This window comes from Wickerhamomyces anomalus (assembly GCF_001661255.1).
Source record: "Wickerhamomyces anomalus NRRL Y-366-8 unplaced genomic scaffold WICANscaffold_1, whole genome shotgun sequence".
In the NCBI taxonomy this organism is placed as follows: Eukaryota; Fungi; Ascomycota; class Saccharomycetes; order Phaffomycetales; family Wickerhamomycetaceae; genus Hansenula; species Hansenula anomala.
This window is the reverse complement of record NW_017567110.1, coordinates 894,677-916,475: the sequence shown is the minus strand read 5'-3', so window position 1 is coordinate 916,475 and position 21,799 is coordinate 894,677. Positions and strand designations below refer to the sequence as shown.

The following is a 21,799-nucleotide window of genomic DNA, read 5'->3' as shown; positions in this document are numbered from 1 at the left end:
CCAGAGAAGATGATCAAAGTGACACATCCGCTGAAACAAGACCAAATGAAACCCCAGAAAAAGCACATCAAGCTGATATATCAATAAGTGAATTCAAAAATTATTTCCAAAGCTTTGGAATTACAGGTAATAACACCCCTTCCATCAAGAAAGAAAAAGAGTCAAATATATGGCCACAGGAGTTTATCGATGATGTTTACACAAGAATATGGCTTACTTATAGGACAAAATTTGCACCAATAAATCGTGACGAAGATGGACCGTCACCAATCTCATTACATAACTTGATTAGAGGACAGAATTATGACTTGAACAGTGAATACTTCACAACAGATTGCGGATGGGGATGTATGATTAGAACTGGTCAGACGTTGTTAGCAAATGCACTCCTCAATTTACATCTTGGGCGCCAATGGAGGTTTAGCGAAGAAGCAAATGAAAAACACGAACAGATTGTTTCTTGGTTCATTGATTGCCCTTCACATCCCTTTTCAATACATAGGATTGTTGATAAGGGAAGAATTTTGTCAAATAAAAAGGCAGGTGAATGGTTTGGTCCATCAGCTGCTGCCAGAAGCATTCAAGCATTGTGTAACGATTTTGATTCAGGATTAACTGTTTATATTGGTTCTGATAGCGGTGATATTTATGAAAATGATGTTTTCAAAGTTGCTAAAGATGACACCGGAGTGTTTCAGCCTGTTCTCATATTATTAGGTGTTAGATTGGGAGTTGAAAGCATCAACAAACTGTATTGGAATAGCTTGAAGTCCATTTTACAATCTTCTGAAAGTGTCGGTATATCTGGTGGAAGACCATCTTCATCACATTATTTTTTTGGCTTTCAAGGGGATTATCTATTTTACCTTGATCCACATTTTCCCCAACAGGCTTTACTTCACGAGGATAAGTTGGAAAACTCTGTCAGTGAAAGTACAGAAATAGTGTCTTCACTTGATATCCAATCAGTTCACACCAAGAAGTTGAGAAAAATTCATTTGTCTGAGGTTGACCCATCTATGTTATTAGGATTTTTGATAAAAGATGAGCATGAGTGGCTGGATTGGAAGCAAAAGATCCAAGATGCTGAAAATAAAAATAGTGTTGTTCGTATATCCCCTGATCATACCCCTAGAGATTTTTCCAAGAGGAAGCCATCGTTTGTTGTTTATGATAAGAATGGCGATGATTTTGTTGACGTTGGTTTAGAGTATGAAGACTTACCAGAAGATGAAGAGTTTGAGCAGGTTGATGAAAGTCAAGCTGTTGCTGATCCATTAGCGCAAATTGGACAAAATCAGACCTCAAGTGTCGAAATTTCCAATTGTATTGACCCATCTGGAACTATAGCAAATGGCTCAGTGATAATTCTCCCAAGGGAAATTGAAACAAAAACTCCACTGAATACTGAAGAACAAAAGGCTATAGCTGGAAGTTTTGATACCACAACAGAGTCTTTTGAAAATTATTCCACCTCAATAAAAGATGATTACGAAAACATTGGTACCAGTTCAGTCGGGGTGGTGGGTAACATTTCGGAAGAAACAGTTGATGACATGACCAGTGTGAAAGCTGATGAAGAACCGTATGTTGTCCAAAATTCAGAGATTGATTCTTCATCCCCAGCCACTGTTTCAGAAACTGTTTTTCAAGAAGATTGGGAATCTTCAAGTTGACTGATTCAATTTGTTTTGAAATTAGATTGAATTGGGCTGGTCTCATTATCTATTCAACCATTGATTATTACATAGAGAAGGTTTTATTGTGTTTATAGTGATTGTAGTACTTTTGTTCAGTCTTATGGTTTTGGATTTGTGATTACATAATCATCATAGTAAATTTTCGATTTTTCCACCATTGATTTTTGAAGCTGGTGAACATAAACTTATTTCGAAATCTTTCCAGGAATCTTCATCATTGAATAAACTTTGAAATAGACTTTGACCATTAATATAAACTAGAAGATGAGTGAACTAAAGTTTTGTACGGTGTGTGCAGTCAACAATAATCGGTATGTTTCCATTGTCGTGGCAAAAAATCAAATCTGGCAACTAACACTTTTATGTAGTTCCATGGCTGCTCACAAGCTTTTAAAAGATAATGGGTTCACCGTGTCGTCATATGGTACCGGTTCAGCAGTGAGGCTTCCTGGTCCAAGTATTGATAAACCAAATGTTTACCCATTCGGAACACCTTATGATCAAATATACAAAGAATTGGAAGCGCAAGACCCAAAACTATACCAAGCTAATGGTATTTTGAGGATGTTGGATAGAAATAGAAAGATTAAAAAAGCACCACAAAGATGGCACGAGGGTAGAGAGACATTTGACTTTGTGTTTACTTGTGAAGAAAGATGTTTTGATTCAGTTTGTGAAGATTTATTACATAGAGGTGGTAATCTAAATAAAGTTGTTCATGTTATTAATGTGGATATTAAGGATGATGATGAAAACGCAAGAGCTGGTGGTAAAGGGATTTTAGAGCTTGCTAGCAAATTAGCAGAAGCTTCAGAAGCATCAAAGACTCATAAGGATAGTGTACCTTTTGAAGATAAGATTCTTGATATTTTGACAGAATGGCAAGAAAAGTACTCAAATCTACCGTTACTATATGCCCCAGCATTCTATTAAAACTTGTATCATTATGCACAAAAAAAAGATTAGAGAACAATTTGTCTATTGTTAATGGTTAATGTTGATTTACTACAATGAATGTATTTGTAATGTAGCCTTTCTATTTAAATTATTATAAACGTTCATGAACCTGTCTACCGTTTACCCAAACCTTTGTGGTGTTTCTATCATCACCATTAAATAACCATTTTGCAACCATGTTTTGAAACTTGACGAAATCATCTTTTGAAGTGGATTCTGTCTCTTCTGGAACTTGCCATTCAAAGACATCAACTTGAGAATCTTTAGCTTTTAAATCAATTAGCTGAGCATCCCATTTCATACCTTCTTTGAAAAGACCAACCTTATCATCTAACCCAACAACTTTTGCACCACCAACTGTAGCTAAGTATAATACATCTTCCACTGACAATTTGTTATGATCAGAGGTTTTCATAGCTAAATGTCTTGAAACCAATAAAGCTTGACGAGCTGTGGATAAAACAGAAGGCGAAAAGCCACCAGAGACATCAGTTCCCAATCCAACAGGGATATCATTATCCAATAACCATCTAATTCTTGCCTCACCCGAAGTTATAGCACTATTTGAAATAGGACAATGCGAAATACCCGATCCTTTTGATCTGATTAGATCCTTTTCATGATCAGATAAATGAATAGCATGTGCCAAAATAGTTTTATCATCTAAAAGGCCATGATCATTATAAACATCAGCATAACTTTTTGAATTTGGGAATAATTCCGCAACCCATTCAATTTCACCTTTATTCTCAGAAATGTGAGTTTGTGAATGTAAATGATGTTCTTTTTTCAAATCTCCCAACCAGTTGAGAAGTTCTGAAGTACACGATGGAGCAAATCTTGGTGTTAATATAGGAGCAACTAATTCATTCTTCGGATCAACTTGTTTAATATGATCAATAACTTCCATTGTGCTTTCTTTTGACTCTTCTAAAGTTTCAATATAATAATCTGGAGCATTATCATTCATACAAACTTTACCAATGAATGCTCTTTGGCCATGATGAAGGGCAAGATCTGTTAAAAGGTTGGTTGCATCTGTATCGATCGTGGCATAATAAGCAGCACATGTTGTACCATTAGCAACAGTTCTAGTGATGACTTTATTGTAAACTAATTCAGCTTTGTCCAAGTTCTTCAGTGAAGCTTCTAATGGGTATGTATAAGTAGTTAACCAATCCAATAATGTGGAGTAACCAAAGATTCCATTGTTTGGGTATTGTGGAGCATGAATATGGGTATCAATGAAACCTGGGAAAAAGAATGATTTGGCATTAGCGGATATGTCAACGACATCAGCAGTGGTATCATCTATCAGCTTGAGTATTTCATTTAAAGTCTTATCAGCATAAAATTTGCTAATGAAACCATCTTTATCAACAAGTGCACCAGAATTTGTAAACACTTCGATAGCGCCTAGTTTAGGTGTGTGAATGAAATTCCCATAGTATAATGTAGCTTTGGCTGGAGTAAATTGCTTGTTGAAGATAGGCACAGTCATTATAACAAGAGTTCCAAACTTCTTCAAAGCATCTGTGAATATGGTGTAAAACTGGAGCAAACACAGAGCTTTATATCTTTTTTTCGTCTTGTTGATGTTTGTCGTATTCAAATTTTTAGTTTGCCGTAGGTGAACCCGTGGCAAATTTTCAAAAGCCACCGGTCCGCGGAACGAAGTTTGATGGAAAAAACTTCAAGTAAACTTGAATTCATCATCAAAGACTTCGGCGAGATCCAAATTTCAATTATAAACATGATTGTACAATCAAAAGAGAAAGGGATACACCGATGATAGGACATGCCCGTTGCGTAGTTGATTTACATGTGTACGAGTTATTTAAAAGTGTGTAACGTCGAAGCAAATCACCGACACGAAAAGCAACAGATTTGATTTTGTATCAATTCCTTTTCAATCCATCTTCTGATGGCTAGTAAAATGGAAAAGAGGGTGCTTCAGTAAAGAAATAACAATTGTCAATCAAATACCTGAGCAACAGGCATGAAGGAGTAAGACGTCCTCCTAAATACCTTTGGGTGTGAAATCCAAATCATAAAGACAAGGAGAGGTGAAATCAAAAATTATAAGACCCACCCATCCTCCATAAGGAGAATGTCAGCAAATATACAGGATGCGCTGTGCAATGCAAACAAGTATACCTGATCACCAAGACTTCTTGATCTCTGGCGACGTCTTAAGGTAAGTATGAAGAAAAAAAAATGTAAGGGAAAACAAAGTTTTCAAAGCGGATTCGGGCCCTTTTATAGTTTTTTTCAAGGGGGTTACCCTCATATTCACGCCCGTCAAAACCAAAACATAGGGCATATTATAAAGCATTAGTACCTAGATTTAACAATGGTTAACTGATGTATTCTTATTAGATTGAATTATCAACGAATACAATTGAATAGTGCTATTGTGCTATTTTCAATTCCAAATTGCTCATTCTTGTTTGACTGTGAGAGGAGGATCTGTTCTTTTTGGTGTAATTTGGACCAATTCCACGTCTGCAACATACACAGCCTATCATGAATCAATTGTTTGAGCATATCTGGCTTTCTGTTGATAAGTCTTCAGTTTGATCTGAACCAGTATTGTACATTTGCCAGTTACCACTATATGGATGTCTTTTCTTTTCTACCAACACCGACGCGACTTTTTTTGTATTTCGCGTTTGAATAAAAAAATAACAACATAAACAATTGAATAACATACTTGCTTGAAAGAATCACCATCGATAAAAGTGTTGCTCAAGATGTCAGGATCACCAGCTCAAAACGGAATTGACTTGACTGAATTCAAGCAGAATAAGCGCCTTATCGAAAGTCTTGTGGAGGATAAACTTGCATTGAAGCGCCAATTACAACAAAGTGAAGTTGTTAGGGAAAGAGCTTTGCGTCTATTGGCAAGATATGAACAGGTTCTACTGTCAAATACTCCCACTGGGAGAATGTATCATTTCTCAGATGGCATTGCCTTTATGGAATTTGTTGAAGGTGATTTGAATCAGGATGCTCCTCTCAATAATACTCAACCTTTTGCTTTTTATGGTCTACCAGCTCCACCTCAAGCTTCACCAGCTATTGCAGGTCAAACAATACCTCCAGTACCAGCTCCAAATCAATTTCCAGCAGCAGCCCCATTTCCAGCTCCAGCTCCACCTATTGGTGCTCCAGTTACAGCACCTGTACCATCACCAATGTTACCTCAAGTACAACCACCGATTGCACCAACTGAACAGGAATCAAGACAGAAGAATACCTCCTCCGATCAGTTCAAGCCTCCTCAAAACCGTCCTTCACATGGAACATCACTACAACCTCCAAAGAACAATGTTCCTGTCATGAATTCTCCTTCTATCAATGCCCTCAACCAAAGAACAGAAAAAGGCCATCACTTGCCAAACACGACACAATTACCACCAAATAATACACCACCATTGACACCACTCAACAGAACAGGTAATTCTGCTGCTCCTAATTCTAACAATGGTGCTGGTAACATCACAACCATCTCAAATTCACCTTTTGTTAAAAATACACCAACATCAAATTTAGCTACAAAGACCACAAGTTCAGGATCTTCAACTTCTAGTCAAAGTAAACCAAAGAGATCATTCTATCTGCCAAATGATAACCTGCCTGTTTCAACAAAGAGAACTGAGGTCTCTGATAATGAAAGTGATGAAAGTAATTATGCTACCCCAGAAAAATCAATTGGAGATGCAAACCTAAATAATACAACTAATCCAATAAATAAAGAGCAAGAAATTGGAAATCCAGCACCTCAAACCAATGATTCAACATTAGCAAGACCAGCTCCATTACAAACAACTCAATCAAGCGGCTCTGAGAAAGAAAATATCCAACCACCAACTACAGAAAATAGCATAGCTTCTAAACAGTCATCTATCAACTCCTCACAGAAAAGGCCACTTGAAGATAGTCAAGCTTCTGAACCAAAAAGACCTAGAATTGCCGAATCAACTGATTCTCAACCAAAATCTTTCCAAGAATTTGAAACTACTTCCAAATGTTTATCAATTTTACACGCTTCAGAATATGGTCTTTCAGTTGCCGTGAATTTCGCACAAGGTAAAGCTTACAACAATGTTGAGACGTTATTGGACCATGCTTATTACTATTTCTGTTTGCGCAATAGAGTTATCGTTGCAGCCAAAAAGACAGATTATTCACATGGTGGTATGATTCAACATCATTGTCATACTTGTGCTAAAGTTATCTTCAAAGCTGAAGTTACCAATACACAGGCTGCTCGTATTCAGCTATTGGAGAAGAATCATGAATGTTCAATTGGTGATATCAAGAATCAATTGAAGAGATTATGGAAAACTGATAAAGATGCACAAGAAAAGATGAAATTTTTTGATCATTTTTATCAAGAGTTTGGATTACCAAAGACTAAGAATTTGATTTATCAATATGGGTTAAGAAAAAAATCATCATGGGAAATTACAAATTTAACTACAACTTTCTTACAGAAAAATGGAGCAGTTTTAGAAGAATTAGTGGAAGCTACAAATTATACAACTGATCAATTAGTGAGACTGTTCAGTTTATACATTTTACGTATAACGGATAAAGATGTCAATGATGAGAAACTAAAAGAAATTGCAGCTTCACAAAATCTGAAGTTTACTTACAACACTAAATAGTTATATTGAATGTGTCTATGTTTTTTATGACCCTTGATGTAGTTTTTTTCTATGTCTGAACAACATCCCACGTTGCTAGACGTCCATAATCAGTTCCAACATTTCTAACGATACAATATTTTTTGCTATCATTTGGTTGTAGTTTAGCATAATTTGCATCAATTGCACCAACACCAGTATTGAACCCCTTTGTTAAACTATAACTACCACTTGTTATGAACCCAATCAAATTTGAAGAATTTGGCATATCTGGATACTCATTAACTTTTCTACCAGTTGCCTTTTTAGCACGTGTAGCTTTTAACCAATCTGATAAAGATGGTTCAGAGATGGAATAAATTCTAGCATTATCTGCAGTGGAACCTCTACCAACCAATTCAATCTTGATTGGAACAACAGGTAATGGATCATTTGGAGATTCAGGAATTTTTGGTTCTTCCAATTCATTTAATAATTTGATTGGATTGATTAAAGTTTCACCACGAGCATCAGCCTCTTTATCCGATTTCTTGACATCTTGGATAAAATTATAAACATCATGAGGTTCTTCAATATCACGTTCAAATTTTGAATTCCATGAAGATGTTCTTGTACTTTTATCTAATTTAACTTGTGATAACCCAAATTTTAAAATTTGTAAATATCTCCAATCAGCACTAAATGGATCACCCAATTCACCTGTTTGTAAATCATTTTTAGAAATTTTCAATTTTGCATAATTGACTCTTTTAGAGATTGGTTTTTTTTCCCATTTTGCAGTTTTCTGTTTTGATGCTAATAAATTCTCCACAAATCCTGATCTTGTGAATGGATAATCATCTGGGAAATAAAGTTTGTGTTGCTCAAATTTCAATTGATGTGATTGTAATAACCCACCATGATTCATATGTGCAATATGATTAATGGCATGCCATACAGGTAAGACCCAGTACCATGGTAATAATACAGTCCAATTATTTGATGAGGATTTATAAATAACAACTGGGAAACTTGAAGGGTTTTTAATTTCATCTTGATCTTTCTTTATGGCCACTTGTTTCAATGATAATTGATCTTTATATGAGTTAGTTCTTCCTTCTGATGTTAACAAACTCTCCACCACATTTGTGTTTATATTAGATTTTGAAGTCTTCATTTCTATTAGGGTATCAAAAATGTCAGTGTTTTGTGCAGGTCTTGGTTTGTTTCTATTTGCCAATCTTGGGTCAATTGCTTGATATGTGAAAACAGTATTATCTGGTAAAGTGCTTTCTGTACAAAGCTTCCCAAAGATCTTAGATTCCTCAGCTTTAGGGTCACTTGGTTTTAAAATTGTGGCTAAAGATGGTAATGATATTGGACCACCAACTTCAATACTTCCTATTGCATATCTATTATCAATGATTTCAACATCTTCTGATTTGATTTGTAATAAATGATTGAAGATGTCTTCATAAATGGATGGATGCAGTCTAACAACCAGTCTTTTAGCATTGTTTTGCTCATTTTTAAAGAAAAGAATTGTTCCATCTCCTAAAACTTCAAGTTCCTTATATATTAAACCTTCATAAATTGCACCATTTTGTAAAAATCTTTTACCAGTAGCTTTACCATTAGTCAATTGTGATAACAAAGAGGCAATTGATTGGATGTTATCGGTTTGAATGACTAATGTGTTTATATAACTTTTATCCCAAGTGATACCACCAGTTAAATTGAAATTTCTATGAGACAGTCTAAAAGCCTTTTGAGTTGGTTTCAAAGGAATTTGGAACCCCCATCTCTTAATCAGGTGTGACCTTTTAGCATGCCATACATGAGTTGATAACCAAGTGAACTTTCTTTGTCTTTTCATATATTTAATCTTCCCAATTGGTAGTGATGCTAATTGATTTAATGCAGTATTGTCATAAGAACCAACATTATTGTTAATTTTAATAAAGTTACCAGAATTGGTTTTACTATTTTTGATTTGTTCATTTAATGTTTTAATTCTTTGTCTTATTTTCAACTTACCTGAAGATAATCTTTGGTCAGCTGGTAATAATTTCATTAGATTATTAGCCCTTGCAGCTATTTTCAATAAATTTTTAGCGATTCTTGCCCTGTATAATTCTTTACCTCTCAGTTTTTTCTTCTTCACACCTCCAGATTCGTTAGCCATCTCCCTTATTGCCCTGTTCCTTAGTCTCTTGGGTATCCTTTTGACATTATGTGATGCGGTTCTTCTTCTTAATTTTCTAGGTAAACTTTGGAAAGTTCTTGTTGATGAAGCAAATTTTGAATTTAATTGAGCTTTTTCCAATTCATTGATTTCATATTTTCTAGATTTGAGGAAATCGTGTACGTTTAGGACACCATCTTTATTCAAAGCTTTTGGAAGGTTAGTTTCAATGTCAAAATGAGTTTACAAAGCGTATTACATACCTGGATCATTAGTTTCTGATCTGATCTGTCTAGACTGTTTTCTTTTCAACTTTCTATAAGTTTTTGAGTCAACGTTCCCCGAGCCACTATCACCAGAGCGCTTTGAGGCCATGGTCAAATACTCCAAGGTTATCCAATCCAATTAAAATTACTTGAATTATGTCAACATAAACTTTTTAATTCTAGTTAATAAAAACCAGCGCCAAAAAAAATTGGCTTGTGCGTGGCCCTTTACCAAAAAAGACAATCGCGAATGCGTTTTGCAAATCTGCCATTTTATCACGTGTCGTTATGTTTTGCTTTTTTGCTTTTGGGCCAACATCAAAGCAATTCTCAACTTCACAGAGTCAAACTCGTGGTGATCAGTGTGAGATTGAGTTGTTCAGATTTAAAGGGTATTTGATTTAAGTTCCGTAGATTAGATTTGTATAAAATTCTATATAAAACTTTTTTGTATTTATAACCATCAATCCTATCAAATTAATTGTATCTCTCTGAGAATCCTATTCCTGTTTCAGAGTCAGTGAGACGAAATTAAAATCAATCAATATTTCGCGGAGGGCTCCTTTAACCTTGGTCAAGTTTGATTTAACCAGTCCATCAACTGGCACACACACTGAGTCATTTTCTCGGTGCATCTGTTTCCCATAAAAGGATTTGGTGCTGCTTAAAATTTTTTTACCCTTGAATATTTCCATTTGAGTTGGTAACGTGTATTCGTTCATTAACTTTAGTATCCTATACTTGGTTGATTACAATAGAAATATCTTAGATAAAAGTTCTTAATCATGGCTGACGTTGTTCTTGGTTCCCAATGGGGTGATGAAGGTAAAGGTAAACTAGTTGATATCTTGTGTGAAGATATCGATGTTTGTGCCAGATGTCAAGGTGGTAATAATGCTGGTCATACTATTGTTGTTGATGGTGTCAAATATGATTTCCATATGTTACCTTCAGGTTTAGTTAACCCAAAATGTCAAAACTTAGTTGGTTCAGGTGTTGTTGTTCATGTTCCTTCCTTATTTGAAGAATTGGAAAACTTGGAAAAAAAAGGATTACATTGTAGAGATAGATTATTTATCTCTTCAAGAGCTCATTTGGTTTTCGATTTCCATCAAAGAACTGATAAATTAAAAGAAGCTGAATTATCTGAAAATAAGAAATCAATTGGTACAACTGGTAAAGGTATTGGTCCAACTTATTCAACAAAAGCTTCAAGATCTGGTATTAGAGTTCATCATTTAGTTAACGATGAATCTGAAGCTTGGGGTGAATTTGAAACTAGATATAGAAGATTAGTAACAACAAGAATGCAAAGATATGGTGAATTTGAATATGATATTGAGGAAGAATTATCAAGATATAAAAAATATAAAGAATTATTAAAACCTCATGTTGTTGATTCAATTGAATTTATGCATGATGCCCTATCAAAAGATAAAAAAATCTTGGTTGAAGGTGCTAATGCTCTTATGTTGGATATTGATTTTGGTACTTATCCATATGTTACTTCATCCTCTACAGGTATCGGTGGTGTTTTAACCGGGTTGGGTATTCCACCAAAAGCTATTAAAAACATTTATGGTGTTGTTAAAGCTTATACAACAAGAGTTGGTGAAGGTCCATTCCCAACTGAGCAGTTGAACGAAGATGGTGAAAAACTACAAAACATTGGTGCTGAATATGGTGTCACCACTGGTAGAAAGCGTCGTTGTGGTTGGTTAGATTTAGTTGTTTTAAAATATTCAACTTTAATTAATGGTTATACATCATTAAATATCACTAAATTGGATGTTTTGGATACTTTTAAAGATATTAAAGTTGGTGTTTCATATTCATTAAATGGTCATAAATTAAATTCATTCCCAGAAGATTTAAATAAATTGGGTAAAGTTGAAGTTGAATATGTTACATTACCAGGTTGGGAACAAGATATTACTCAAATTAAAAAATATGATGAATTACCAGAAAATGCCAAAAAATATTTGAAATTCATTGAAGATTATCTTGGTGTTCCAATTGAATGGGTTGGTACCGGTCCAGGTAGAGAATCAATGTTGTCAAAACCTGTCAACTAATACCTTTTTAATTCTATACATGTATATTAGAGAGAATACAATTTCTCATTTTATAGATCATATTGATGTGTAGTATCATTATTTTTTTTTATACAAGTTGTATTGATGATAAACCAATTCAGAACCAGGGATTTGTGGGAAAGGTTTTGGAAATTTCAAGATTCTTGCAGGACCTACGCTTTCTGGATTATTTAAAAATTGTTCAGAATGAATCAATTCCCAACCCTTTCTAACATTATTTTGTTCATCAATGAACCCGATTTCATTTGTTTCTTGATCAATTGGTTGATTAATATCAATAGCATAATCACATTGATCAAATTCAAATAATTTTGATGGATCAAATTTATTTAAATTATTCATATTTGGTGGGATTGAACTTATTGAATCTAAAGTGGATAAAGTTTCATTAAAATCACCTGGTAATAAACCATCAAAATTTGATTTAATAAAACGTAGTCTCAAGTCTTTTGGTAAGAAGAATGAACTTGGATACCTGTACCATTCTCTACCAACACATAAATTACCACTAGCATTTGCAGGGATATGATTATAAACATTCAATGGTGCAATGTAATTACTTGATAATGAATTGATTCTAAGGATTGAAATGATTTTAACGTTTGCGAGGATTGAAAATAATCCAATCAAGTAAAACAAATTTCCAAGTTTTGCTGGTTTTTTAATGAATTTATTCACAGCAACTGAAATTGATTCCAAAATATATCTAGTTGTAAAACTTGCAGATAATATGATTATTGAATATATTGGATACAAAAATCTTTCCTCTTTATGTGGTTGACTGAAGAAAATCCCACTCCAAACTACTATTGGAGATAAAATAGTCAATGTTTCCAATGATGATAACTTATTGTTTTTGGAAATTGAAATGATTGAGCTTAATAATGGAACTAAAGCAACACCAATATAACCCAATATAGCCAAAAGATGGAAATTCAACAATAAATTGATAATATAATAAGATAATGGTTCCACACCAAAGATATTTGGACCTGCATTTTCATCAGCAAACACAACATTATATAAAACGATGTTTAATGGAACCAAAACGGTCTTCTGATAGAATTGTGAATCAATTTCCACACAAATACCAATCAATACTAAAACGATAAAGATTGACCACCCAACAAATCTTTTAAACAATTTGAAAATGTGAATATTCTGCTTGATCACAACAAGAGTTGGTAAAACTGCAAGGATCAAAACAAATGGCCAACCAAATAACCCACCAATTGCAAACCAAAAAGTCACGAGTAATGCATTCTTCATTGCCCTTTTGTGGAAATATTTAATCAAATTACTCATGGCGAGACATGTACAATTCATGGCAAAGCTTGAAGGTAATAAAGCCACTGAAGCATGGGACATTCCTGGTGATAAAGCTGAAAATAGTATGTAGAGCCCAGATAAGTCGAAATCTATTGAATTTTTCAAAGTCCCATAAAGGTGTAGTTCTGAATATAATGTGAATGAAACAACAAGTAATCTTGTTGAATAAAATGCAATTTGTGGTTGTAGTTGGAATGTATCAATGGCTTTGGTGATTGGGAATAGTGGGATTGAGTAGGGAAGTAGGTATGCCCATGATCTTATAGCATAGACTGGTGAGTATTCCCAAGTTTCTTTACCAAATCCTCGTAGAAGGAAATTCAATGGTTCATAATAGTTGAATACTTTTTGGAAAATGTTAGTTGGGTCATAATAATAGAGGGAAGGAATTGTACTAACCTTCATCACAATCAGGGATTATGGAGTAGAAAACACACCATACTCTCACCGAGATCAAGATGAGTGTCCAGCTGTCTTTCAAGTTTATTGTGCCCATTTTGAGGTGGTGTTCAATTGGGTTTGAATCAAGTTGATTGTTGATGACATGTTTACAATTTTTTTTTTCGTGAAGTGGAAAACCTGAACACTACAAAATGAAATAAAAACATGTTTTCTCATAGAATAAATAAGTAATAAATAGATAATAAATAGATAAATAAGTGATAAATAGAGTTCATCATGTCTTGCTGCTGCCAACCCAGGTGTACACTGGATTACGGAATCTCCCATCGTTGTAAACACTTTGCTTAGGCACCCAACCATCAACATCCTTCATAATCTCAGCTTCACGCTCCTTGTCAGCATAGAACCGTCTCACGCTGTCTCTGTCCGTCTCAGCCACAAGCAACGGGGTCATATAGATCCTAGCCCAGATCTTCTCACGGTGCAATTCTCTTCTTTCTTGGATCCCCTGAACAACTCTGTACCAGCCATACCCCATCACCAGCAATGTCCCAGCGAGGAAATAGGCAGGACGGATGCCTCTTGAAGGTAAGTTACGTTTCCATTGGATAGGGTCGTAGCCTCCGACTGGTGGTAAGTCTTGTGCCATGGTTTTAAATGTGATTTAGTGATTTAAAGCTGATGATTTCTCTCCTGAATTTGAATCGAATTGAATTCATTTTTTCGTCATTTTGTAGAAATCGAGTTCGCGAATGCGTTTTACAAAATCAACTTTGATTTTCTTCGTTTTCGGCTCATGATGAGAAATTTGAGTCAAATTGAATAAAATCAAGTATAAAAGAAACTGAGTGTTATTTTAAATATCTTTTCAAATTTACTCACTCCATCAACAAGAATGTCACCTACTAAAATCACTTCAAAGGAACAAGTTTCCCAACTTTTGCAAAACTACGATACGTTTATTTTCGACTGTGATGGTGTTATCTGGTTAGGAGACCATGCTATCCCAGGTGCAGTGGAGAGTATTGAACTATTGACAAGTTTAAATAAACAAGTTATCTTTGTTACAAATAACTCAACAAAATCAAGAAAAGCTTATACTAAAAAATTTGAAAAATTTGGTTTAAAAGTTTCAAAAGAACAAATTTTCGGTTCAGCTTATGCAAGTGCAACTTATCTTCATCAATTTATTAAATTACCTCTTGATAAGAAAGTTTGGGTTATGGGTGAATCCGGTATTGAAGAAGAATTGAAAGAATTGGGATATACTTCAATTGGTGGTACTGATGCAAGATTGGATGAAAAATTTGATGCAAATACAACACCTTTTTTACCAAAAGATTCTTCAGTTGGTGCAGTTATTACAGGTTTAGATACTAAAGTTAATTATCATAGATTGGCTATAACTTTACAATATTTACAAGATCCTAATGTTGAATTCTTGGCTACAAATATAGATTCTACTTTTCCTCAAAAGGGGTTAATCTTGCCAGGTGCAGGTTCAATAATTGAAAGTGTTGCTTATTCTTCTGGTCGTGAATCTATTGCATGTGGTAAACCAAATCAAAATATGTTGGATGCTATTGTGGCTGATAAAGGATTGGATAGATCTAGAGCCATTATGGTTGGTGATCGTTTAAACACTGATATCAAATTTGGTAATGATGGTGGATTGGGTACTTTATTAGTTTTAACTGGTATTGAAACTGAAGACAATGTCCTCAAGACTGGGGCACCTAAATTTTATGCTGATAGTTTGGGAGTTATCGGAGAACTATACAAGTAGAGAGCTATAGATTTTTATGTTATTTATAAATTTGTTATAATTTGTTTAATTTTATTGATTTTAATTGTATTTTAATTGAAGACCGGCTAAATGACCGGCTATTTCAGCCAAACACGATCCGGTTAAAACGCGTTTTAAATCAAAACAAAAACATTCAAAATTTCTACAATTCGCCATCCAAAAAACCATCCAAAAGACATAATGGTTTCATGTCCAATATGTGGTAAAAACGTACACCTGGACAAGATCAATGCTCATCTAGACCAATGTGAACACTCCAAACCTGCTCCAAAACAGGCATCTATTTTATCTTCTTTTAGTCAAAAGCGTAAACTTTCAAATGAAGATCCAATAGTTGTTGAAGATGATGAAGAACAAGAACCAACTCCAAAAAGACAAACACCTTTAAAGCCAGAAGTTCCAACTCCACTACCCAAACCTACGCCATCATCTACCCCTGATAAAGATACAGAAATCAAACAACTACGATCTCAATTATCAACACCATTAAGTGAACGCCTAAGACCGAAAACATTAGATGAATACGTTGGTCAACAACATTTAATTGGACCAGGTGGTATACTTCGAGGGTTTATTGAAAATGACACAATACCTTCTTTGATTCTATGGGGTCCACCAGGTGTAGGCAAGACCACAATTGCAAGAATAATTTCACAAAGGACAAGACAAAAATTTATTGAAATTAATGCAACAAATTCAGGATTACAAGATTTAAGAAAAATTTTTGAAAATTGTTCAAAAGAGTTTTTTTTGACAAAGAGGAAAACTATTGTTTTTTGTGATGAGATTCATAGATATAATAAAAATCAACAAGATTTTTTCCTACCATTTGTCGAAAAGGGTGATGTTATATTAATTGGTGCAACTACTGAAAATCCAAGTTTCCAATTGAATAATGCCCTATTGAGTCGTTGTAAAGTTTTCAAATTGTCGAAATTGGAAATTCAAGAGATTCATAGGGTTTTGAATAAGGGGATATTACATTTAAATAAAATTAGAAAATTGATTTGCAACAAGTCATTATTAACATTTACCAAAAAATCAATTGATTATATTGCAGATTTATCAAATGGAGATTCAAGAATCTCTATAAATTTATTGGAATTGATTGATTCTCATTATCATCATAAAGATTCCGGTACAACTATTGAAGTAGAAGATTTAAAACCAATCCTACAGAAGACTCATTTATTATATGATAGAGTTGGAGATTCACATTATGATACCATAAGTGCATTCCATAAATCAATAAGAGGCTCTGATCCAGATGCTGCATTGTGGTATTTAGGATTAATGTTACAAGGTGGTGAAAATCCATTATACATTGCAAGAAGAATGATTAGAATAGCAAGTGAAGATGTTGGTGTTTTGGATGATAGTTGTTTACCATTTGCCATTGCGGCATATCAAGCTGTAACGATGGTTGGATTACCAGAAGCTGATTTGGCATTAGTACAATGTGCAGTTAAGTTAGCCAAAGCTCCAAAATCTGTAGAGATTTATAGAGCTTGGAAAAAAATTAAAAATGTTTTGAATAATGAACCTACTTTGAGTGGTGCTCCAATCCCATTACATTTAAGAAATGCACCAACTAAATTGATGAAAGAGATGGATTATGGGAAAGATTATAAATATAATCCGGATTTCAAAGATGGGAAAGTTTCACAAGAGTATTTACCAAAACAATTGAAAGGGTTGAAATTCCTTGATGGGAAACATTTAGGTGATATTGTTGATCCTGATTTATGATTACAAGTATAATATATGAAGTTTTTTTTTCAAATTTCAATGACATACTTAAGATAAAAGAAAAAGAACTAGTGGCAGTAAAATGTAGGCTCCTATGTCATTAATGAAAGACAATAGGGGAAAATATAATAATATTTGTAATAAATTAAAGATGCATAATTGATAAAAAAGAAGAAGTCAAAGGAAATTAAAAAAGCACAAACATTAAAATAAAAGATCAGGTCATTAACTAACAAATAAAAAAAATTTTAAGCACACAAGTACTAACAAGCAATCACGTCAAATAACGTTTTATTCTCTCCCTCTCTTCACAACTCTTCTTTATAATAATCTGAAAAAAAACTTCTTGCATTAACAAATTCTTCTCTAGCTTTTTCTAAAGCTTCTTTTATAGCATCTTCCCAATTTCTATCATTTAAACCACCATCAAAATTCTTCTTTAACCCATAGTTTTGAATACGTTCACATTGTTCTTGAATCTTGACTAGACCCAATGAAGCTGCACTACCTTTTAAATAATGACCTAATGATGATAAACTATTTAAATCTGGTTCTTTTGAATCTAATTTTGAATCAATATCTTTGAAAATTTCTTGAGCTTGTTCAATGAATGTTTGAATTAAAGATTTTGAAAACCCTGGTTCATCTTCATCCATTGTTTGCAATTCATTGAAGATTGTCCAGTTTATGATATCTGTAGTCATTGTGTGTATGGAAAGTATAGTATATAAATTGTTGTGTTTATGGGGTGTAACGCGGTATTTGAAAAACTTGATAAATAATGAATGATTCAGGTGAGGATAAGTGTGTAAATGTGTAGATGATTAGCCAGCCTTGGTATGGTTTTATTAGGGCTTTCTCTGATACTAGCTAATGATGTTTGGGTATTCAATTGTGTATAAAATTCTATGTTGTTTCATATACAATTTTGTTGATTCGATGTATTTTTCGTGACGAATTTTTTTTTAGCAGTTCAGAGCTTCTGGAATCGATCAAAATACGCTGGCAATTACGTAATGGCAATACAACGATTAATTAATTGATTAAGTAATAGTATGTGGATTTGGGTAGGTATATTGGTAATAATATGATAAATGATAAAGGTATAAAGTGTTATGAAATTGTTTAATTGTATTAAAATAATTTTGTTCCAATTCAACCTGTTTTCATTGTGTTGATTATGGGTTGAATTAAATTAATTTTAATTATGAGGTCATGATGAGATAAGCAAGAACAAAATACAGTCAGCAATTACTAAGCAATACATCCAGACACCATCATCACCTTCACAAGCACGTGCAGCACCTTCAAAACCATTAAAACTAAAATAATTCAATAATGCTCAGCTCTTTCCACTTCTCTTGACTTCACAAGACCTCCAATGAACTACCAGACGATACACTCAACTGACCAGGAGGAAGAGGAAGAGCAATACACTTTCAACAGGGCCAAATACTGGCTATTTGGTCTGATATCTCTCCCCTTCATCTACTATCTATTCATCTATCTACCAACTTCACAACCTGAAAGAATCACAATCCCAAACCTAGCCAAATATAAACATTTACCAGTCCATCTAATACCCTTATCTACATATGATCACAAGTCTCAGCTATCAAATCATGAGAATTATAACTCACTGGTGGACATTAAGAAGGATGAAAAAGATAAATCATCAAAAAGATTGATCCTAATAGGTGATATACATGGCTCCTATACCCCATTGATCTCCCTCTTGAATAAACTAAACTATACATCTTCTCAAGATTCAGTTCTAATGCTTGGTGATTTCTTATCAAAAGGTCCTGATTCTTTAAAAGTTTTAGAATTTGCAATCAATGAAAATTGGTTTGGTATATTGGGTAATCATGAATTATCAATATTGTCAAAATATAACAATTTCCAAGAAATTAAAATAGATAATGATTCATTTCTTGCTACACCTAAAAATGGGAAATTTGATAAAGAATTATACATTGCAAGAAAATTAACTCCATCACAAGTTGATTATATTTCATCAATGCCATTAATAATGGGGCTAGGTCCTGTTCCTTTCCAAAATTCTAAAGATGAATTTCTCAACCCATTGAATGGAGTAGCTTCTCATTTAGGTTTATTCCCTGAAGTTTCCCTTGAAAGCCAAAATTTGACAGACCTGTTGAATATTGATAAAGATTGGTATAGAGATTATAATTCTTTTGAGAAAACTATAAGTAAAAAAGATAGAAACGTGGTTTATTATGGTCATCATGCGTCTCTTGGTTTGAATTTGAAAAAATATTCAAAAGGTTTGGATTCAGGTTGTGTTTATGGTGGTGAATTGAGTGCTATGGTTATTTGGGTTGAAGAAATTTCCAAAAAACAAGTTGTATATAAACAAGAGTTGATTAGTGTAAAGTGTTAGACCATTGTTAATTGCTACAGAAATTATATTGCATATAAATAAATTTCATAGACATCATAAATATATCCCCTCATTTACCCTTGTACCCTTGTTGTTTCCTTTTGAATAACCAACTCTTTAGATAATAATAATCTTAAATTATCATTTATTGGACTTTTAGCATCAGAGGGTTCAGATGATCTATCAATAATTTCAACCATTTTTCTAAACTTCAAAAACAACAATTCCGATCTTGTCAATAAATCATTCAATTTATAAGTCATTGATAAATCATTGATGTATTTTAAGACTTCATCAAATTGTCTCAAATGATTGATTATAATTTTTTCATTCTTCTGTAAAATAGCTAACGCAAAGAATAAATGAAATTGTGAACTATAGTAATCTGTCCATAAAATCTCCCATAATCTTAAAACATCATCCCAAATAAATTCTCTTTTGAACCAAACCAACAACATTCTGAAAAAAAAGAACAAATTATTAGAGTCACATTTTTCTAAATGGATATATAATTCTGGCAACATAAATTGGACCAATTCATTCAATGTATTCATTTGATCTCTCATTCCAGATTGATCACTTAGGAAATTTCTCTCCATACGATCCATAAATCTAACAAAACAATGGAAACTCAACGAATCATCTTGTAATGTAACATAAATTGGTGATAATAAATCAGTCATACCTTGAACATAACCCAATTTATCATTATATTGGTTAAAAGTTAACAAAATTTCACGAAGTTTAAACAAATGTGGATTTCTAACATTAGAAACATCAAAATCATCATCATCACCTTCATCTTCTCCTTCTTCGGTTCCATGATTCTTATAAATCTCCAAATTTCTATCAGTTCTTTGTATATCTTTCTCGATTCTAAATTTTTGATCCTTATAATATTCATCTTGTTGAATCTCTTTATCATCTTGCCATTTAGATTTCAAAGTTTCATAATCTCTTCTTAAAACTTTATTCAATTCATATCTTTCCGCACTTGAACTATCCCATGGATAAACTCCCAACAAAAATAACCATGCTTCAGATCTGACAACTTGATTCAACCCACCATGGAAAATTCTATTCTTAACTTCATTAACAGTAATCAATAATCTTCCCGTATGATCGAAAAATGAATCCCATTCTTGTTTACTAACTTCTCTATGACGTTCATGTGCTTGTAGAATCTCTTCTGGCAATAATTTATCAAAATTTAATCCCAGTTCTTTAGATAATAAATCTCTTGAATTTTCATCCAATATTATTTGCTTTCTAGTCTTTTCAGCCTCTTCTTGAACCCCCATTGCCCATTTAGCTAAATAAACTCTTGCAGTATCAAACTCATCATTAACTCTTTGCACTTCAGGATTCTTTAACAAATTCTTAATAGGTAATGGACTTTCATCAAGAACATTATCAACAGATTTCTTGGTGAATTTTGTTACACGAGCTAAAGTTTCCAATACAGACCATCTTGCATCATTCAACATCTTCTTAAAATCAAAAGGATTCTTTTTCGCATTATTGTCATCAGCAATATTAGTTGGACTGAAATTATTCAAATCCATTAAAGTTGGATTAATCAACAATATACTATTTTCTAAACTTGACTTCTCCACAACTGCAACGTTTTTCAAAAAATCCAACATTTGTAAACCACCCCAAAATAATCCATTATCATCACCAAATGGATCGAAGTTTTTATTTTTCAAACTTTGTTCACGTTGTGTACTTGGACATTCATCATCATGGAAAAATACAACAGGTAATTTATCACTTGAACTTCTTGTATTGATAATGATTGAGCCATACCACCAACCAAGAGATGGTGGACGGATCTGTATACTGAAAAGGTTTCCTAAACTTATACTAAATGAAAAAGATCCAAACGTGGAAGGTCTCTTGATAAAATTATGATGATTTTTGAAATTGGATGGCAAATTGACATTTATTGAATCCAAATCAACTTTTTGGAAAACTTCTAAATCTGATTGAGTTAGGTAATGTTCAGGTGTCCAGCCAAATAATAGTTCTCTATCTGTTGAAATTGAAGATTCCTTTATGAAATATAGGAAACCTGGTATGTTTTCCTTGGAGTTCTTATTTGGATGTACGTAGACTTTTGATTTGGAATAGATTAGATCAACCTTCCCTGGAGGAAAACTCTTTGCACTCATGATGTTGGTACTTTCTCAAATTGGTTTAGCTCTCTTGCCAGGTTTGGATTGGATAGAAGCTTAAACACTTGTTAATTGAGCTTGATCATGTAACAAGGA

At 33.5% G+C, this 21,799-nt stretch overlaps 12 protein-coding genes across 12 annotated transcripts; 7 read left to right on the top strand and 5 right to left on the bottom strand.

Annotated features, from left to right (window-relative positions):
* Nucleotides 1–155: 155 nt before the first annotated feature.
* On the top strand, nucleotides 156–1,088 carry ATG4 (cysteine protease ATG4; the record flags this gene model as incomplete). Its single annotated transcript, XM_019180792.1, has 2 exons — nucleotides 156–927; nucleotides 970–1,088. Coding segments are annotated over 2 exons (891 nt in total), but the record flags the coding sequence as incomplete, so codon positions are not given.
* An 876-nt stretch (nucleotides 1,089–1,964) lies between these two features.
* On the top strand, nucleotides 1,965–2,633 carry SSU72 (RNA polymerase II subunit A C-terminal domain phosphatase; the record flags this gene model as incomplete). The annotated part of the gene is made up of 2 exons (XM_019181276.1): nucleotides 1,965–2,011; nucleotides 2,069–2,633. 2 exons carry the CDS (start codon nucleotides 1,965–1,967, stop codon nucleotides 2,631–2,633), a joined length of 612 nt encoding a protein of 203 aa, XP_019041183.1.
* Nucleotides 2,634–2,748: 115 nt separating this feature from the next.
* GUD1 (guanine deaminase) lies at nucleotides 2,749–4,158 on the bottom strand (the record flags this gene model as incomplete). The annotated part of the gene is made up of 1 exon (XM_019182930.1): nucleotides 2,749–4,158. One exon carries the CDS (start codon nucleotides 4,156–4,158, stop codon nucleotides 2,749–2,751), a length of 1,410 nt encoding a protein of 469 aa, XP_019041182.1.
* A 1,252-nt stretch (nucleotides 4,159–5,410) lies between these two features.
* On the top strand, nucleotides 5,411–7,330 carry WICANDRAFT_76154 (uncharacterized protein; the record flags this gene model as incomplete). Its single annotated transcript, XM_019184331.1, has 1 exon — nucleotides 5,411–7,330. One exon carries the CDS (start codon nucleotides 5,411–5,413, stop codon nucleotides 7,328–7,330), a length of 1,920 nt encoding a protein of 639 aa, XP_019041181.1.
* A 49-nt stretch (nucleotides 7,331–7,379) lies between these two features.
* On the bottom strand, nucleotides 7,380–9,848 carry POP1 (ribonuclease P/MRP protein subunit POP1; the record flags this gene model as incomplete). Its single annotated transcript, XM_019182929.1, has 2 exons — nucleotides 7,380–9,682; nucleotides 9,737–9,848. The coding sequence occupies 2 exons, from the start codon at nucleotides 9,846–9,848 to the stop codon at nucleotides 7,380–7,382; spliced, it is 2,415 nt and encodes an 804-aa protein (XP_019041180.1).
* Nucleotides 9,849–10,524: 676 nt separating this feature from the next.
* ADE12 (adenylosuccinate synthase) lies at nucleotides 10,525–11,814 on the top strand (the record flags this gene model as incomplete). Its single annotated transcript, XM_019184330.1, has 1 exon — nucleotides 10,525–11,814. One exon carries the CDS (start codon nucleotides 10,525–10,527, stop codon nucleotides 11,812–11,814), a length of 1,290 nt encoding a protein of 429 aa, XP_019041179.1.
* Nucleotides 11,815–11,892: 78 nt separating this feature from the next.
* ALG9 (dolichyl-P-Man:Man(6)GlcNAc(2)-PP-dolichol alpha-1,2-mannosyltransferase) lies at nucleotides 11,893–14,215 on the bottom strand (the record flags this gene model as incomplete). Its single annotated transcript, XM_019182928.1, has 2 exons — nucleotides 11,893–13,508; nucleotides 13,882–14,215. The coding sequence occupies 2 exons, from the start codon at nucleotides 14,213–14,215 to the stop codon at nucleotides 11,893–11,895; spliced, it is 1,950 nt and encodes a 649-aa protein (XP_019041178.1).
* Nucleotides 14,216–14,461: 246 nt separating this feature from the next.
* On the top strand, nucleotides 14,462–15,352 carry PHO13 (4-nitrophenylphosphatase; the record flags this gene model as incomplete). The annotated part of the gene is made up of 1 exon (XM_019181295.1): nucleotides 14,462–15,352. The coding sequence occupies one exon, from the start codon at nucleotides 14,462–14,464 to the stop codon at nucleotides 15,350–15,352; it is 891 nt and encodes a 296-aa protein (XP_019041177.1).
* A 201-nt stretch (nucleotides 15,353–15,553) lies between these two features.
* MGS1 (ssDNA-dependent ATPase MGS1) lies at nucleotides 15,554–17,122 on the top strand (the record flags this gene model as incomplete). Its single annotated transcript, XM_019181382.1, has 2 exons — nucleotides 15,554–15,709; nucleotides 15,764–17,122. The coding sequence occupies 2 exons, from the start codon at nucleotides 15,554–15,556 to the stop codon at nucleotides 17,120–17,122; spliced, it is 1,515 nt and encodes a 504-aa protein (XP_019041176.1).
* Nucleotides 17,123–17,430: 308 nt separating this feature from the next.
* Nucleotides 17,431–17,826, bottom strand: YPD1 (Ypd1p; the record flags this gene model as incomplete). Its single annotated transcript, XM_019182927.1, has 1 exon — nucleotides 17,431–17,826. One exon carries the CDS (start codon nucleotides 17,824–17,826, stop codon nucleotides 17,431–17,433), a length of 396 nt encoding a protein of 131 aa, XP_019041175.1.
* A 947-nt stretch (nucleotides 17,827–18,773) lies between these two features.
* On the top strand, nucleotides 18,774–19,526 carry PPN2 (putative serine/threonine-protein phosphatase; the record flags this gene model as incomplete). The annotated part of the gene is made up of 1 exon (XM_019180532.2): nucleotides 18,774–19,526. A coding segment is annotated over one exon (753 nt), but the record flags the coding sequence as incomplete, so codon positions are not given.
* A 74-nt stretch (nucleotides 19,527–19,600) lies between these two features.
* GYP7 (GTPase-activating protein GYP7) lies at nucleotides 19,601–21,700 on the bottom strand (the record flags this gene model as incomplete). The annotated part of the gene is made up of 1 exon (XM_019185335.1): nucleotides 19,601–21,700. One exon carries the CDS (start codon nucleotides 21,698–21,700, stop codon nucleotides 19,601–19,603), a length of 2,100 nt encoding a protein of 699 aa, XP_019041173.1.
* Between the last annotated feature and the right edge of the window lie 99 nt (nucleotides 21,701–21,799).